General features: G+C 38.2%; 1 protein-coding gene across 30 annotated transcripts in view; it reads left to right on the forward strand.

Moving 5' to 3' along the window:
- The window catches only part of OBSCN (obscurin, cytoskeletal calmodulin and titin-interacting RhoGEF), a 344,733-nt gene that overhangs the window by 243,663 nt on the left and 83,663 nt on the right, over positions 1 to 17,407 (forward strand). For all 30 annotated transcript variants that reach the window (XM_063452748.1, XM_063452749.1, XM_063452760.1 and 27 more), the window contains 6 exons: positions 9,836 to 10,013; positions 10,462 to 10,575; positions 12,243 to 12,410; positions 13,021 to 13,123; positions 13,536 to 13,665; positions 14,478 to 14,583. In XM_063452748.1, coding sequence (XP_063308818.1) covers positions 9,836 to 10,013; positions 10,462 to 10,575; positions 12,243 to 12,410; positions 13,021 to 13,123; positions 13,536 to 13,665; positions 14,478 to 14,583 — 799 coding nt within the window. The remainder of the gene's footprint in view (positions 1 to 9,835; positions 10,014 to 10,461; positions 10,576 to 12,242; positions 12,411 to 13,020; positions 13,124 to 13,535; positions 13,666 to 14,477; positions 14,584 to 17,407) is intronic.

Here is a 17,407-nt window from a genome sequence, read left to right on the forward strand (position 1 = left end):
AAACATTGTTATACAGGGGAATATTCACTAAATGCCAAACATTGTTATACAGGGGAATATTCACTAAATACCAAACATTGTTATATAGGGGAATATTCACTAAATGCCAAACATTGTTACCGTGTTTCCCCGAAAATAGGACCTACCCCGAAAATAAGCCCTAGCCGAATTTTCGGGGTGGGCTGCAATATAAGCCCTACCCCAAAAATAAGACCTAGGCATTTTACCTTTGGCGGGACTTCCTTCTTCTATGAGGAGGGGGAGGAGCGTTGCGGGCCGCGGCATCGCGCAGCGTGATGACGACGTGCGCAGCGTGATGACGACGTGCGCAGCGCCGTCAGTCTGCCTTCACGGATCTTCAGCGGAAGGATCCATTCCGGGCGGTGAGGCACCCAGTGGTCGGACTCTTTGAACTGTGAGTAGATATTTTATGTCTGGGACTTAATTAATTAAAGGGGGGGGGTGAATTAATTAAAGGGGGGGTGAATTAATTAAGGGGGGGTGAATTAATTAAAGGGGGGTGAATTAATTAAAGGGGGGGTGAATTAATTAAAGGGGGGGGTGAATTAATTAAAGGGGGGTGAATTAATTAAAGGGGGGGTGAATTAATTAAAGGGGGGTGAATTAATTAAAGGGGGGTGAATTAATTAAAGGGAGGGTGGATTAATTAAAGGGGTGGTGGATTAATTAAAGGGGGGTGGATTAATTAGAGGGGGGTGGATTAATTAGAGGGGGGTGGATTAATTAGAGGGGGTGTGGATTAATTAGGGGGGGGTGTGGATTAATTAGAGGGGGGTGGATTAATTAGAGGGGTGTGTGGATTAATTAGAGGGGGGTGTGGATTAGAGGGGGTGTGTGGATTAATTAGATGGGGTGGATTAATTAGATGGGGTGGATTAATTAGATGGGGTGGATTAATTAGAGGGGTCGATTAATTAAAGGGGGGTGGATTAATTAAAGGGGTGGTGGATTAATTAAATGGGTGGTGGATTAATTAAAGGGGGTGGATTAATTAGAGGAAGGGTGAATTAATTAAAGGGGTGTGTGGATTAATTAGAGGGTGGTGGATTAATTAGAGGGGGGTGTGGATTAATAAGAGGGGGGTGTGGATTAGAGGGGGTGTGTGGATTAATTAGATGGGGTGGATTAATTAGATGGGGTGGATTAATTAAGGGGGGTGGATTAATTAAAGGGAGGGTGGATTAATTAAAGGGATGGTGGATTAATTAAAGGGATGGTGGATTAATTAAAGGGATGGTGGATTAATTAAAGGGGTGGTGGATTAATTAGAGGGGGTGGATTAATTAGAGGGAGGGTGAATTAGTTAAAGGGGGGTGATTAATTAAAGGGGGGTGGATTAATTGAAGGGGTGATGGATTAATTAGAGGGGGTGTGGATTAATTAAAGGGGGTGGATTAATTAGAGGGGGTGGATTTATTAAAGAGGGGGGTGGATTAATTAAAGGGGGGGTGGATTAATTAGAGGGGGGTGGATTAATTAGAGGGGGGTGGATTTATTAAAGGGGGGTGGATTAATTAAAGGGGGGTGGATTAATTAAAGGGGGGGTTCAATGTACATACCGGTACCGTAAATAAATAAGCCCTACCCTAAAAATAAGCCCTAGTGTGTTTTGTGTGACTAAAATTAATATAAGACCCGGTCTTATTTTCGGAGAAACACGGTATACAGGGGAATATTCACTAAATACCAAACATTGTTATACAGGGGAATATTCACTAAATGCCAAACATTGTTATACAGGGGAATATTCACTAAATGCCAAACATTGTTATATAGGGGAATATTCACTAAATACCAAACATTGTTATACAGGGGAATATTCACTAAATGCCAAGCATTGTTATACAGGGGAATATTCACTAAATGCCAAACATTGTTATACAGGGGAATATTCACTAAATACCAAACATTGTTATACAGGGGAATATTCACTAAATGCCAAACATTGTTATATAGGGGAATATTCACTAAATGCCAAACATTGTTATATAGGGGAATATTCACTAAATGCCAAACATTGTTATACAGGGGAATATTCACTAAATGCCAAACATTGTTATACAGGGGAATATATAGGGGAATATTCACTAAATACCAAACATTGTTATACAGGGGAATATTCACTAAATGCCAAACATTGTTATATAGGGGAATATTTACTAAATGCCAAACATTGTTATACAGGGGGATATTCACTAAATGCCAAACATTGTTATACAGGGGAATATTCACTAAATACCAAGCATTGTTATACAGGGGGATATTCACTAAATGCCAAACATTGTTATACAGGGGAATATTCACTAAATGCCAAACATTGTTATATAGGGGAATATTCACTAAATACCAAACATTGTTATACAGGGGAATATTCACTAAATGCCAAACATTGTTATATAGGGGAATATTCACTAAATACCAAACATTGTTATACAGGGGAATATTCACTAAACACCAAACATTGTTATATAGGGGAATATTCACTAAATGCCAAACATTGTTATACAGGGGAATATTCACTAAATTCCAAACATTGTTATACAGGGGAATATTCACTAAATGCCAAACATTGTTATACAGGGGAATATTCACTAAATGCCAAACATTGTTATACAGGGGAATATTCACTAAATGCCAAACATTGTTATATAGGGGAATATTCACTAAATACCAAACATTGTTATACAGGGGAATATTCACTAAATGCCAAACATTGTTATACAGGGGAATATTCACTAAATTCCAAACATTGTTATACAGGGGAATATTCACTAAATGCCAAACATTGTTATACAGGGGAATATTCACTAAACACCAAACATTGTTATACAGGGGAATATTCACTAAATGCCAAACATTGTTATATAGGGGAATATTCACTAAATACCAAACATTGTTATACAGGGGAATATTCACTAAATGCCAAACATTGTTATATAGGGGAATATTCACTAAATACCAAACATTGTTATACAGGGGAATATTCACTAAATGCCAAACATTGTTATACAGGGGAATATTCACTAAATGCCAAACATTGTTATATAGGGGAATATTCACTAAATGCCAAACATTGTTATACAGGGGAATATTCACTAAATGCCAAACATTGTTATACAGGGGAATATTCACTAAATACCAAACATTGTTATACAGGGGGATATTCACTAAATGCCAAACATTGTTATACAGGGGAATATTCACTAAATGCCAAACATTGTTATACAGGGGAATATTCACTAAATACCAAACATTGTTATATAGGGGAATATTCACTAAATACCAAACATTGTTATACAGGGGAATATTCACTAAATGCCAAACATGGTTACATAGGGGAATATTCACTAAATGCCAAACATTGTTATACAGGGGAATATTCACTAAATGCAAAACATTGTTATATAGGGGAATATTCACTAAACACTAAACATTGTTATACAGGGGAATATTCACTAAATGCCAAACATTGTTATACAGGGGAATATTCACTAAATGCCAAACATTGTTATATAGGGGAATATTCACTAAATACCAAACATTGTTATACAGGGGAATATTCACTAAATGCCAAACATTGTTATATAGGGGAATATTCACTAAATACCAAACATTGTTATACAGGGGAATATTCACTAAATGCCAAACATTGTTATATAGGGGAATATTTACTAAATGCCAAACATTGTTACATAGGGAAATATTCACTAAATTCCAAACATTGTTATACAGGGGAATATTCACTAAATGCCAAACATTGTTATACAGGGGAATATTCACTAAATGCCAAACATTGTTATATAGGGGAATATTCACTAAATACCAAACATTGTTATACAGGGGAATATTCACTAAATGCCAAACATTGTTATATAGGGGAATATTCACTAAATGCCAAACATTGTTATACAGGGGAATATTCACTAAATGCCAAACATTGTTATATAGGGGAATATTCACTAAATGCCAAACATTGTTATACAGGGGAATATTCACTAAATGCCAAACATTGTTATACAGGGGAATATTCACTAAATACCAAACATTGTTATACAGGGGGATATTCACTAAATGCCAAACATTGTTATACAGGGGAATATTCACTAAATGCCAAACATTGTTATACAGGGGAATATTCACTAAATACCAAACATTGTTATATAGGGGAATATTCACTAAATACCAAACATTGTTATACAGGGGAATATTCACTAAATGCCAAACATGGTTACATAGGGGAATATTCACTAAATGCCAAACATTGTTATACAGGGGAATATTCACTAAATGCCAAACATGGTTACATAGGGGAATATTCACTAAATGCCAAACATTGTTATACAGGGGAATATTCACTAAATACCAAACATTGTTATATAGGGGAATATTCACTAAATACCAAACATTGTTATACAGGGGAATATTCACTAAATACCAAACATTGTTATACAGGGGAATATTCACTAAATGCCAAACATGGTTACATAGGGGAATATTCACTAAATGCCAAACATTGTTATACAGGGGAATATTCACTAAATACCAAACATTGTTATATAGGGGAATATTCACTAAATACCAAACATTGTTATACAGGGGAATATTCACTAAATGCCAAGCATTGTTATACAGGGGAATATTCACTAAATGCCAAACATTGTTATACAGGAGAATATTCACTAAACACCAAACATTGTTATACAGGGGAATATTCACTAAATGCCAAGCATTGTTATACAGGGGAATATTCACTAAATACCAAACATTGTTATACAGGGGAATATTCACTAAATGCAAAACATTGTTATACAGGGGAATATTCACTAAACACCAAACATTGTTATACAGGGGAATATTCACTAAATGCCAAGCATTGTTATACAGGGGAATATTCACTAAATACCAAACATTGTTATACAGGGGAATATATAGGGGAATATTCACTAAATACCAAACATTGTTATACAGGGGAATATTCACTAAATGCAAAACATTGTTATATAGGGGAATATTCACTAAATACCAAACATTGTTATACAGGGGAATATTCACTAAATACCAAACATTGTTATACAGGGGAATATTCACTAAATACCAAACATTGTTATACAGGGGAATATTCACTAAATACCAAACATTGTTATATAGGGGAATATTCACTAAACACCAAACATTGTTATACAGGGGAATATTCACTAAATGCCAAACATTGTTATACAGGGGAATATTCACTAAATACCAAACATTGTTATACAGGGGAATATTCACTAAATGCCAAACATTGTTATACAGGGGGAATATTCACTAAATGCCAAACATTGTTATACAGGGGAATATTCACTAAATGCCAAGCATTGTTATATAGGGGAATATTCACTAAATACCAAACATTGTTATACAGGGGAATATTCACTAAATGCCAAACATTGTTATACAGGGGAATATTCACTAAATGCCAAACATTGTTATACAGGGGAATATTCACTAAATGCCAAACATTGTTATACAGGGGAAATATTCACTAAATAACAAACATTGTTATATAGGGGAATATTCACTAAATACCAAACATTGTTATATAGGGGAATATTCACTAAATGCCAAGCATTGTTATACAGGGGAATATTCACTAAATGCCAAACATTGTTATACAGGGGAATATTCACTAAATGCCAAACATTGTTATATAGGGGAATATTCACTAAATACCAAACATTGTTATACAGGGGGATATTCACTAAATGCCAAACATTGTTATACAGGGGAATATTCACTAAACACCAAACATTGTTATACAGGGGAATATTCACTAAATGCCAAGCATTGTTATATAGGGGAATATTCACTAAATACCAAACATTGTTATACAGGGGAATATTCACTAAATGCCAAGCATTGTTATACAGGGGAATATTCACTAAATGCCAAACATTGTTATACAGGGGAATATTCACTAAATGCCAAACATTGTTATATAGGGGAATATTCACTAAATACCAAACATTGTTATACAGGGGGATATTCACTAAATGCCAAACATTGTTATACAGGGGAATATTCACTAAACACCAAACATTGTTATACAGGGGAATATTCACTAAATGCCAAGCATTGTTATATAGGGGAATATTCACTAAATACCAAACATTGTTATACAGGGGAATATTCACTAAATACCAAACATTGTTATATAGGGGAATATTCACTAAATGCCAAACATTGTTATACAGGGGAATATTCACTAAATACCAAACATTGTTATACAGGGGAATATTCACTAAATGCAAAACATTGTTATATAGGGGAATATTCACTAAATACCAAACATTGTTATATAGGGGAATATTCACTAAATACCAAACATTGTTATATAGGGGAATATTCACTAAATACCAAACATTGTTATACAGGGGAATATTCACTAAATACCAAACATTGTTATACAGGGGAATATTCACTAAATACCAAACATTGTTATATAGGGGAATATTCACTAAACACCAAACATTGTTATACAGGGGAATATTCACTAAATGCCAAACATTGTTATACAGGGGAATATTCACTAAATACCAAACATTGTTATACAGGGGAATATTCACTAAATAACAAACATTGTTATACAGGGGAATATTCACTAAATACCAAACATTGTTATACAGGGGAATATTCACTAAATACCAAACATTGTTATACAGGGGAATATTCACTAAATACCAAACATTGTTATACAGGGGAATATTCACTAAATAACAAACATTGTTATACAGGGGAATATTCACTAAATACCAAACATTGTTATACAGGGGAATATTCACTAAATACCAAACATTGTTATACAGGGGAATATTCACTAAATACCAAACATTGTTATACAGGGGAATATTCACTAAACACCAAACATTGTTATACAGGGGAATATTCACTAAACACCAAACATTGTTATATAGGGGAATATTCACTAAATACCAAACATTGTTATACAGGGGAATATTCACTAAATACCAAACATTGTTATACAGGGGAATATTCACTAAATACCAAACATTGTTATACAGGGGAATATTCACTAAACACCAAACATTGTTATACAGGGGAATATTCACTAAATGCCAAGCATTGTTATACAGTGGAATATTCACTAAATACCAAACATTGTTATACAGGGGAATATTCACTAAATGCCAAACATTGTTATACAGGGGGAATATTCACTAAATGCCAAGCATTGTTATACAGGGGGAATATTCACTAAACACCAAACATTGTTATACAGGGGAATATTCACTAAATACCAAACATTGTTATACAGGGGAATATTCACTAAATGCCAAACATTGTTATACAGGGGAATATTCACTAAATACCAAACATTGTTATACAGGGGGAATATTCACTAAATACCAAACATTGTTATACAGGGGAATATTCACTAAATACCAAACATTGTTATACAGGGGAATATTCACTAAATACCAAACATTGTTATACAGGGGAATATTCACTAAATACCAAACATTGTTATACAGGGGAATATTCACTAAATACCAAACATTGTTATACAGGGGAATATTCACTAAATGCCAAACATTGTTATACAGGGGAATATTCACTAAATACCAAACATTGTTATACAGGGGAATATTCACTAAACACCAAACATTGTTATACAGGGGAATATTCACTAAATACCAAACATTGTTATACAGGGGAATATTCACTAAATACCAAACATTGTTATACAGGGGAATATTCACTAAATACCAAACATTGTTATATAGGGGAATATTCACTAAATACCAAACATTGTTATACAGAGGAATATTCACTAAATGCCAAACATTGTTATTTAGGGGAATATTCACTAAATGCCAAACATTGTTATATAGGGGAATATTCACTAAATGCCAAACATTGTTATACAGGGGAATATTCACTAAATACCAAACATTGTTATACAGGGGAATATTCACTAAATGCCAAACATTGTTATACAGGGGAATATTCACTAAATACCAAACATTGTTATACAGGGGAATATTCACTAAATGCCAAACATTGTTATACAGGGGGAATATTCACTAAATGCCAAACATTGTTATACAGGAGAATATTCACTAAAGCCAAACATTGTTATACAGGGGGATATTCACTAAATGCCAAACATTGTTATATAGGGGAATATTCACTAAATGCCAAACATTGTTATATAGGGGAATATTCACTAAATGCCAAACATTGTTATATAGGGGAATATTCACTAAATGCCAAACATTGTTATACAGGGGAATATTCACTAAATAGCAAACATTGTTATACAGGGGAATATATAGGGGAAAATTCACTAAATGCCAAACATTGTTATACAGGGGAATATTCACTAAATACCAAACATTGTTATATAGGGGAATAAAAATAATGAGGGGGGGAGACCTACTGTCCTCCCCCCCCCCCGGCCCCCCCCTGCGCGGTGGGTGGGGGCCATAAATTTACAATGGGGAGGACCTACTGTCCTCCCCCCGCCCCCACCCGTGAGCATTGGGTGGGGGCCATAAAAGTAATGAGGGGGGACCCTACTGTCCTCCCCCTCCCCACCCCCACCCCTTCACGGTAGGTGGGGGCCATAAAAATAATTAGGGGGGGACACCTACTGTCCTCCCCCCTGGCCTCCACCCGTGAGCGGTGGGTGGGGGCCCTAAAAAAAAACAATAAGAGGGGACCTACTGTCCCCCCCGGCCCCCACTCCTGATTGGTGGGTGGGGGCCCTAAATAAAAATCCCCCCCAATCAAAGGTGACTAGGAGTCCCCAAGCCCCTAGTCACCCACCTCCCCACCCCCCAAAAAGTGACCCCCTACCTACCCCCCTCACCCTAAAAAATAGTGAGGGGGGAATAAAATAACTAACCTGTAAAGAAAAAATCAACTTACCATTTGACGTCTTCTTTTTTCTAATATCTTCATTTTTCAGCCCCAAAAAAGGCCAAATAAAAAGCCATCATACCCGTCGAATTTAAAATAAAATAAAAAACCCGACGTTAAAAAAATTAATCCGTCTTCACCCATGGAGGGCTCCGCGCAGACTCAGCTCTGCAGGGCGGGGGAAGGCTTATAAAGCCTTGCCACGCCCTGCAATTAGGCTAAGAACAGGCTGATTGGCTGGTTTAAGCCAATCAGAGTGCTCTTTGTCATTTTACACAGCTTGGGAAAATTCCAAAGAACTTTCCCACGCTGTGTAAAATGACACAAAGCACTCTGATTGGATGGCTTGAAATCCATCCAATCACAGTGCTCTGTGTAATTTTACACAGCGTTGGAAAATTCCAAAGAAGTTTCCCACGCTGTGTAAAATGACAAAGAGCACTCTGATTGGCTTAAACCAGCCAATCAGAGTGTTCTTAGCCTAATTGCAGCGCGTGGGGGGGAGGAAGGGGGCAGTAGGTGGTGCCCAAAAGGTAGATCCCCAGATGTTTTCAAACTACAGCTACCATGATGCTTTGTCATTTTAAAGGCATTCTAAAGGCATGCAGAGTTGTAGTCCTACAACATCTGGAGATCTACCTATTGAGCACCCCTGTTCTAAACTGCTAGTCACTACTAGCTCAAACAGGTCTAAGAGACTCATAGCTGAAAACTTCCAAAGGTTAAGAGCTTGTCCTCTAGGGCATTTACCACAATTTAAGAATATTTGATGTAAAGAGGCAAACCTGCTCTATCGTTTTACATTCCTCCGTCAGTTTTGCTTGGCTCTCTTTTCGATATATCCAGCCCAGTGAAATTATTGAGAATAATATTAAGACTTGTCCCTATTCCACAGCTTACTAACATAGATGTGAATGATCTGGTGGAAGGTGATGACAGAGCCTTCGAGATTTGGCATGAACGAGAAGACTCAGTTCGCAAGTACCTTCTGCAGGCCCGCACAGTAATCATTAAAAACTCCTGGGTGAAGGAGATCAGTGGAATCCAACAGCGTTTCAGCATGCCATTATGGAGTAAGTAAAATCTCTGTATTCACTGTTAATTGGATTAATATTTGTATCAAGTAATCCCACTTATCAGTTAAAGGGAACTCATTCTCTGCAGTTTCACAGTGCCATCGTTCATGATACAAAATGATTGTCAAGTTGAGGTGTGACATGTCTTGTGTTGGTCGATATGATGCTATGTCTTCATGAAATAAAACTTGGGAGATCCTTAAAAGCTTTCCTAACAAACAAAAATAAGGCAAAGATCTATGACATTGAGGTGTTTGCCCCATATTTAGCTTTTTCCCAAACTTTTCTGACAGCGAGACTTTTTATGGGATAAATGTCTCCAATGTCCAGATTGAAAGATGATCAGCATAGTCAGCTTTAAACATGATATATTAGAATATTATAAATATATTGACTATTTTGAATAACAGAACTGTTTCAGTAAAGTGCTATATATGTATTTCAGATCCTCCTCAATTCATAGAATACCTAGCAGACTGTACTGCCGAGCTGGGTGAAACAGTGAAGCTGGCTTGTCGCGTTACTGGAACCCCTAAACCATCTGTAACTTGGTATAAAGGTATTACTATTTTTTCACTGTCTGAAGCTAAACTTGGGTAAAAGGTATGCAGCATAAAAAATACTCTATTCCTGAGCTTGCAAAAAGAAGCTAACAATTTAAGTGGGAAGTTCTTCCTTTTGACACAGCTAAAGCATTGTCTACATATAGCAAAAGTAATCTCCATTCTCTTCCTTGTAAGTTGTTCAAATGTGAATGTTCCGAGCCTTTGATGAGTAGTCGTTTTCGATGTATACAGGAAATAATGTCCTAGTGCTTTAACCCCTTAAGGACCAAACACGTGCAGTCTTAAATTCTAAGTTGCAAATGCAATTTGCCAACTTGGGCTTTCGAGAAAGTCAGCTTGATAGACTCCGAGTCTCTTTAACTGATGTGACAAATTAGAAAAAGGGAAAGCCAGGAATCTGTTCCCACTGCCTTTATTGGGTAACTAAAGAACAAGAAAAAATAACAAATACTTTATTAATCGATAGGGGACACCTATCCAAGGTAAGCCCCAGCAAGGGTTGCCTAACTAGACGAACGTCACTAGCGGCAATCCAATGTTAAATTAAAAAGAACAGTGTAAATCAATAGATGAGTTTGACACTCTTCGTGATACACATATGTATCAAAAAAATAAAAAAAATAAGATACAATGTGAGAAATCCCACAGGGCAAGTCTGCTCACTGTCGTTAGACAAGTAAATTAAATTAGAGGACACAGGTTTAAAAATAATATCAGGAAGTATTACTTTACTGAGAGGGTAGTGGATGCATGGAATAGCCTTCCAGCTGAAGTGGTAGAGGTTAACACAGTAAAGGAGTTAAGGCATGCGTGGGATAGGCATAAGGCTATCCTAACTATAAGATAAGGCCAGGGACTAATGAAAGTATTTAGAAAACTGGGCAGACTAGATGGGCTGAATGGTTCTTATCTGCCATCACATTCTATGTTTCTATGTTTCTATTGCTCAGCAATGACAATTGTTTATCTGTATTTTAGTTTGAAAAAAATGAATTTCAGCCAATAAAGAACAAAATCGAATCCTGATAGAGAAAGTAAAACTTTAAGAGATAAAAGTAAAGATTTTTCTAGTTGAATCATTTTCAGAAAATGCTAAAACTTATATATTGGATTTCTAATAGAATGCTATAGGTATTTTGTAGCATATAAGAAAAAAAACATGAGAATTCCTAAACCAAAACTAATGAAAAAAAAAAAGAGTGTGAGTTCAACTATTGGAAACATGTTGTATGTATTGGGAAAAGGGGGAAGAATAGAGGAGTTTAAGGAGGTAAAGGGGAAGATTGAAAAAGTAAAGACTGCAGTGGGGGTAGAGAAAATTAGAGTGCTTGTGTTTTGGCACAAGAATGGGGTATTGTTATACTTAAAATCCCAGATTTAGAAAAGTAGTTGCACAGTTGGAACTAATCACTAATGTCACTGTAGATCCTTGGAAAATCTAAATCTTCCTGTTGTAGGGTGATTTCTACACATATGTTTATATGAGCACTGTTACCTACAACCTCTTGTACAGATGGCTGATGAGCTTAATTTAGCTGTGCCAATGTACTGTCTTGAACTGTCTTCAAGGTTCTTTAAGAAAAAAAGAGGGATCCTTTGAAATGGAAATGTTTAACATAGAATCTTATAACAAGCAATTGCATCTTCTCTTCTTCTACAGATGGTCGAGCTGTTGACGTAGATCCCCATCACATCATTATTGAGGATCCTGATGGTTCCTGCACACTGATTTTAGATAACCTGACTGGAGCAGACTCTGGCCAGTACATGTGTTTTGCAGCCAGTCCTGCAGGGAGTGCCAGCACATTGGGGAAGATACTTGTCCAAGGTATTAGAAGTCTTCTAAACCGCATTGTGGATATGGGACAATTGGTCAGAATTTGGGTTGGAAAACTCTCCTATGTTCTTGTTATTCTAAATTGGTTATAGTGTTGCAAGTTTTTCCATTTGAATACCAATTCAAAACCGTTCCATAATTAGTAAACAAAACTAAATAAAAATGAAATGCAGTTTAAGGTACGAAGAATTTGAAGAGGGCATTGCAATACATTTTAAAGTGGAAGACCAAAGTAAGACAAATGACTAAATAATCACTAAATAATATATAACAGAAAGTTACCCGGAATAGCCTTTCAGTGGAAGCTGTAAAAGCTAACGCAATACAATGCAAAAAGGAAGAATGCTAGAGACTTGCTTGAGCTTGTCCTTGAGAACAAATAGGCTAGATCAGTCCGAGATTTCTTGATGTACAATCTGGGCAAATGGCTTGTTCTCTTGCCGTTGAAATATCTTAGCTTTACTTGTCTGGTTACAGAGAGTCAGGAAGAAGTTATAAAGCATGACACCCACACCAACATAACGGTGGTTATGCTGGAATTAACATCAGTAATACTGACACAGAACAAAGTATGCCTGACTTCCCTCATCTTTCTTCTTAGTTCCTCCAAGGTTTGTCAACAAAGTTCGAAATGCTCACTTTGTTGATGGAGAGGATGCACAGTTTACATGCACCATAGAAGGTGCTCCTTACCCACAAATTAGGTAAGTCACTTGCAATAAAAATATTAGGCCATGTTTTTGTTGATGTATGAAATGTAACTTCATCTTTACAGCTATTGCATTGTGTATTATCTTAGAGAATTCTCTATTTTTCCTGACGATTTTACCATTGATTACATTCACATAATTGGACAATGTTTTTTTAACGTGGAATTATGAATATTACAAGGAAAAAAGGTGCACTATCAATTTGAATATTTTTTTTTAGACATTAAACAGAAAAGTTAACAGTGAAAGCTGCTCACCTTCCGTAGAAACACTCACCAATCTGTCAGCGGACGTTTGAACTTTTTTTTTCTTCTAATTGAAAACCACAAATTTATGGATCAGAAAAAAAGTGTTAGAAAAACATGGCTGAAAATGGAATTTTAATAGAATTCTTGTTTTACTCCAGGTGGTACAGAGACGGCTCTCCATTGCCAGATTCCAGCAGACACCAGACATTCACGGAACCACGCAGCGGTGTCTTAGTTCTTGTAATAAAGAATGCCACCAAGGATGACATCGGGCACTACGAATGTGAAGTAAGGACACTTCTGTCTCCTGTTTCCTGGCAGTTCTGTCATACAGGCAGGAAAAATAAATCCTTGCAAGAAACATTTAAATTGCATTTACACAATCATTATAAAATCTGGAGAGTTCTGTTTTTTTTGTTTGTTTTGGTCTGTCAAGAATGCAATATATTTAAATGCTATTTAATGTGTAAAGTACAGCATCCAGGCTGCAATATATTTATTTATATGAATATTTAGGGTTTTTTTGTGTGAGGAAATTGTATTAAAATAAGATTTTAAAAGGCTAAATATAATACAATTTGCTTAATTTCTCACAGAAAATGACATTTAAATATTTTGTAAAAGTATGAAGCATATTTTTTTTTAGAATTGTTAAAACTTTTCATACAAACAATTTAAAGTATTTAGTTAGACATTATTGGATAATATTCAGTGAACAGCGGTGAAATTGAAAAAATAAATTGGAAAATCTAGGTTAAAACAGACAAGTTATTAAAACAGCTGAATTGAAGACATTTTTCACTTGGCTAGAATTTACAGTTTAATTAATATTTTGGAAGGTGATTGCAAGTTTTAGTTCCAACACAGCAGACATGTAAACATGCTTCATTTAATTTACTGTAATTCAAAGTTTAATTTGCAATACCCTCTCAGTTCCCCACAATGTTTGATTTGTGTGTGTGGGATGAAAGTAATATTTTCATTTTATGCGTTTTGTATCCACTTGTAAAAACCATGTTATTCTGATGGGTAGATAGGTATATTTTTCTCATTTGATACAATATTACCAGAATCCTAATCAGTTTGCCTTCATTTCTCAGTTGGTGAACAGGTTAGGATCAGCGTGCAGTGGGGCTGAGTTGAACTTACAGACAGCGTCAATGTTAGCACAAGAGAGGAGAGGAGACCAGATTGTTACTATTGAAGGTAAGGAAACCACTGATTTCTAATCGCCGTAGATTATATTTCCCATGATGCTCAACAAACTAGGCATTATGGGAAATTCTGCAGTAAATGTGCACAAACATCTGCAGTGGCAATGTACACGCAAAGGCTTTTACTGTCATGTGGAATCCCCATTCAAATCAGAATGCTTTGACAAAAGTGAGCAAGCTTTGTATTAATGGTGAATGGGTATGTTTCTCCAACACGTGATGTTTGTGCTTAGACATGGGCATGGGCGTCCGCAGAAATTATTCCAGGGGGGGGGGGGGGGGGGGCATAATTGTAATTACATCCATGCTTTGCCCCTTTTTGACAATGTCATGAAGGGGAGGCACACAATATTTTTTACATAAAGTGCAGGCATGCAAAGAGTTGAGAAACCTGATGCATCAAGTTGCCATTTTCTGATTTGATACACACACTGACATACATACCGCATAAAAACACAGATGCACATGCACAAACACAGGTACAAACACTGACACACATCTAGATACAGATACACACTGAAGCAAACACTCACACACATCTAGATACAGACACACACTGATACACAAGCAGATTCACACACACATATACAAACACTGCCACAGATGCACAAGATGCACAGATACAAACACTGACACACATGTAAATACACAGACAGATACAAACACTGATGTTCAACTTGCTTTGTGCATTTTTTTTTTATACGCATGACCTTTTTTTATCCTACAACAATTTCTGACTACTCAAACAAAGATGGTCCTATTCTGCCCCCAAGCACCCCCATTTGTCCTGCAGGGCCCCTCCAGAGCCTCTCCATGTGTCCTGTTCTGCCGCCAGCCCCTCCATATCTTCTTTTCTGCCCCCCATGTGTCCTGTTCTGCCCCTCCGTGTGTCCTATTCTACCCCCAAGCCCCTCCATGTGTTCCTATTCTGCCCCACCAGAACCTCCATGGGTCCTATACTGCCCCCCCAGCTCCTCCATGGACCTATTCTGCCCCAAGCACCCCCATGTGTCCTATTCTGCCACACCAGAACCTCCATGGGTTCTAGGCTGCCCCCAGCCCCTCCATGTGTCCTGTTCTGCCACCCCAGCCCCTTCATGTGTCCTGTTCTGCCCCCCCAGCCGCTCCACGTGTCCTGTTCTGCCCCCCCAGCCCCTCCACGTGTCCTGTTCTGCCCCCCAGCCCCTCCACGTGTCCTGTTCTGCCCCCCAGCACCCCCACGTGTCCTGTTCTGCCCCCCAGCACCCCCACGTGTCCTGTTCTGCCCCCCCAAACACCCACATGTGTCTGGTACTGCCCCCCCACATGTCCTGTTCTGCCCCCCCCAAACACCCACATGTGTCTGGTTCTGCCCTCCCACATGTCCTGTTCTGCCCCCCAGCACCCCCACGTGTCCTGTTCTGCCCCCCCCAAACACCCACATGTGTCTGGTACTGCCCCCCCCACATGTCCTGTTCTGCCTCCCAGCACCCCCACGTGTCCTGTTCTCCCCACCCAAACACCCACATGTGTCCTGTTCTGCCCCCCCCCCCAAACACTCACATGTGTCCTGTTCTGCCCCCCCCAACACCCACATGTGTACTGTTCTGCCCCCCCCCCAAAACACCCACATGGGTCTGGTCTGGTATTGACCCCCCCCCAAACACCCACATATGTCCTGTTCTGCCCCCCCCCAAACACCCACATGTGTCTGGTCTGGTATTGCCCCCTAAACACCCACATATGTCCTGTTCTGCCCCCCTAACATTCTGTGTTCTGATCTGCCCCACACACACACACTTACATTTTTCCCTGTGAGCTGGAAGGGGAGGAGTGGAGGCAGAGCAGTTCCTGCTCTGTTGTAGTTGGGGAAGCAGGTCAGTCTGCATCAGTAAGGGCAGTGGGTTCCGGCTCCAGCTGTATTTAACCCCGCCCCCGCTGTCATTTAGCTCCGCCTCCACGCTCACGTAGCTCCGCCCCCTCCCTACGACTTTGGGCTGGCTTTGCAAATTCAGCACTGCTGGCCCCTGCGTGTGCGAGCCTTGTGCAGCCGCTGGCGCCCTTATTGCCATGGCGCCCTGTGCGGCTCCACAGCTCACACACGGTTAGCCCTTTAAAGGGCAAGTACAGAAATCCAGGGGGGGTCAAGTGCCCCCTCCTGCCCCCACCTGCGGACGCCCATGGACATGGGTGATGTGATGCCTCCTCCATATACAATGTATATAAGCATAAATATATACAGGCTAAATATATTCTTGACACAAAAGGTTAGTGGGGCCTTAACATCAGAAATAATGGCCTGTATGGTGATTTATTTCACTGTATCTTTAACATAAGGCAAGGCCAGAACTGGCTGGGTTTACGGTGAAAGGATATTCATAGAGTTTTTTAAAAATACCTTTTAAATAAAAATAATGTAGGTTGGGGGGGTGGGGAGGGGAGTTCCCTGGATGTCCGTTGTCCTCTGTTTGTTACCATTCCCATAATCCACTGCTAGAGGATTATAGAAATGTATTTAATTCATGACTCTGTATAAAATATAAATGCAAATCAATTGGAAAGCCTATCTAACAATATTAGATTGAGGCCTATGTGTCTTTAGCCCAAATGTAGCAACATCTGTTTTGAATTCACCATAATTCACAGCCGAATGTTGTCAATCTAGGGATATTTATACCGTATCGCATATAGGATTTGAATTCTGTTCTGCTAGGATTCAGTATTCTGGTTATTAACGTGATCCACACATACCACATTGAGCTTCTATTCTCTGATGCATTATTTGTTATATTTTAATGCAAATTGGGCAAATATCAATATTCTATTAGATGTGCTAA

The sequence above is a fragment of the Pelobates fuscus genome, chromosome 4 (assembly GCF_036172605.1).
Source record: "Pelobates fuscus isolate aPelFus1 chromosome 4, aPelFus1.pri, whole genome shotgun sequence".
Lineage (NCBI taxonomy): Eukaryota > Metazoa > Chordata > Amphibia > Anura > Pelobatidae > Pelobates > Pelobates fuscus.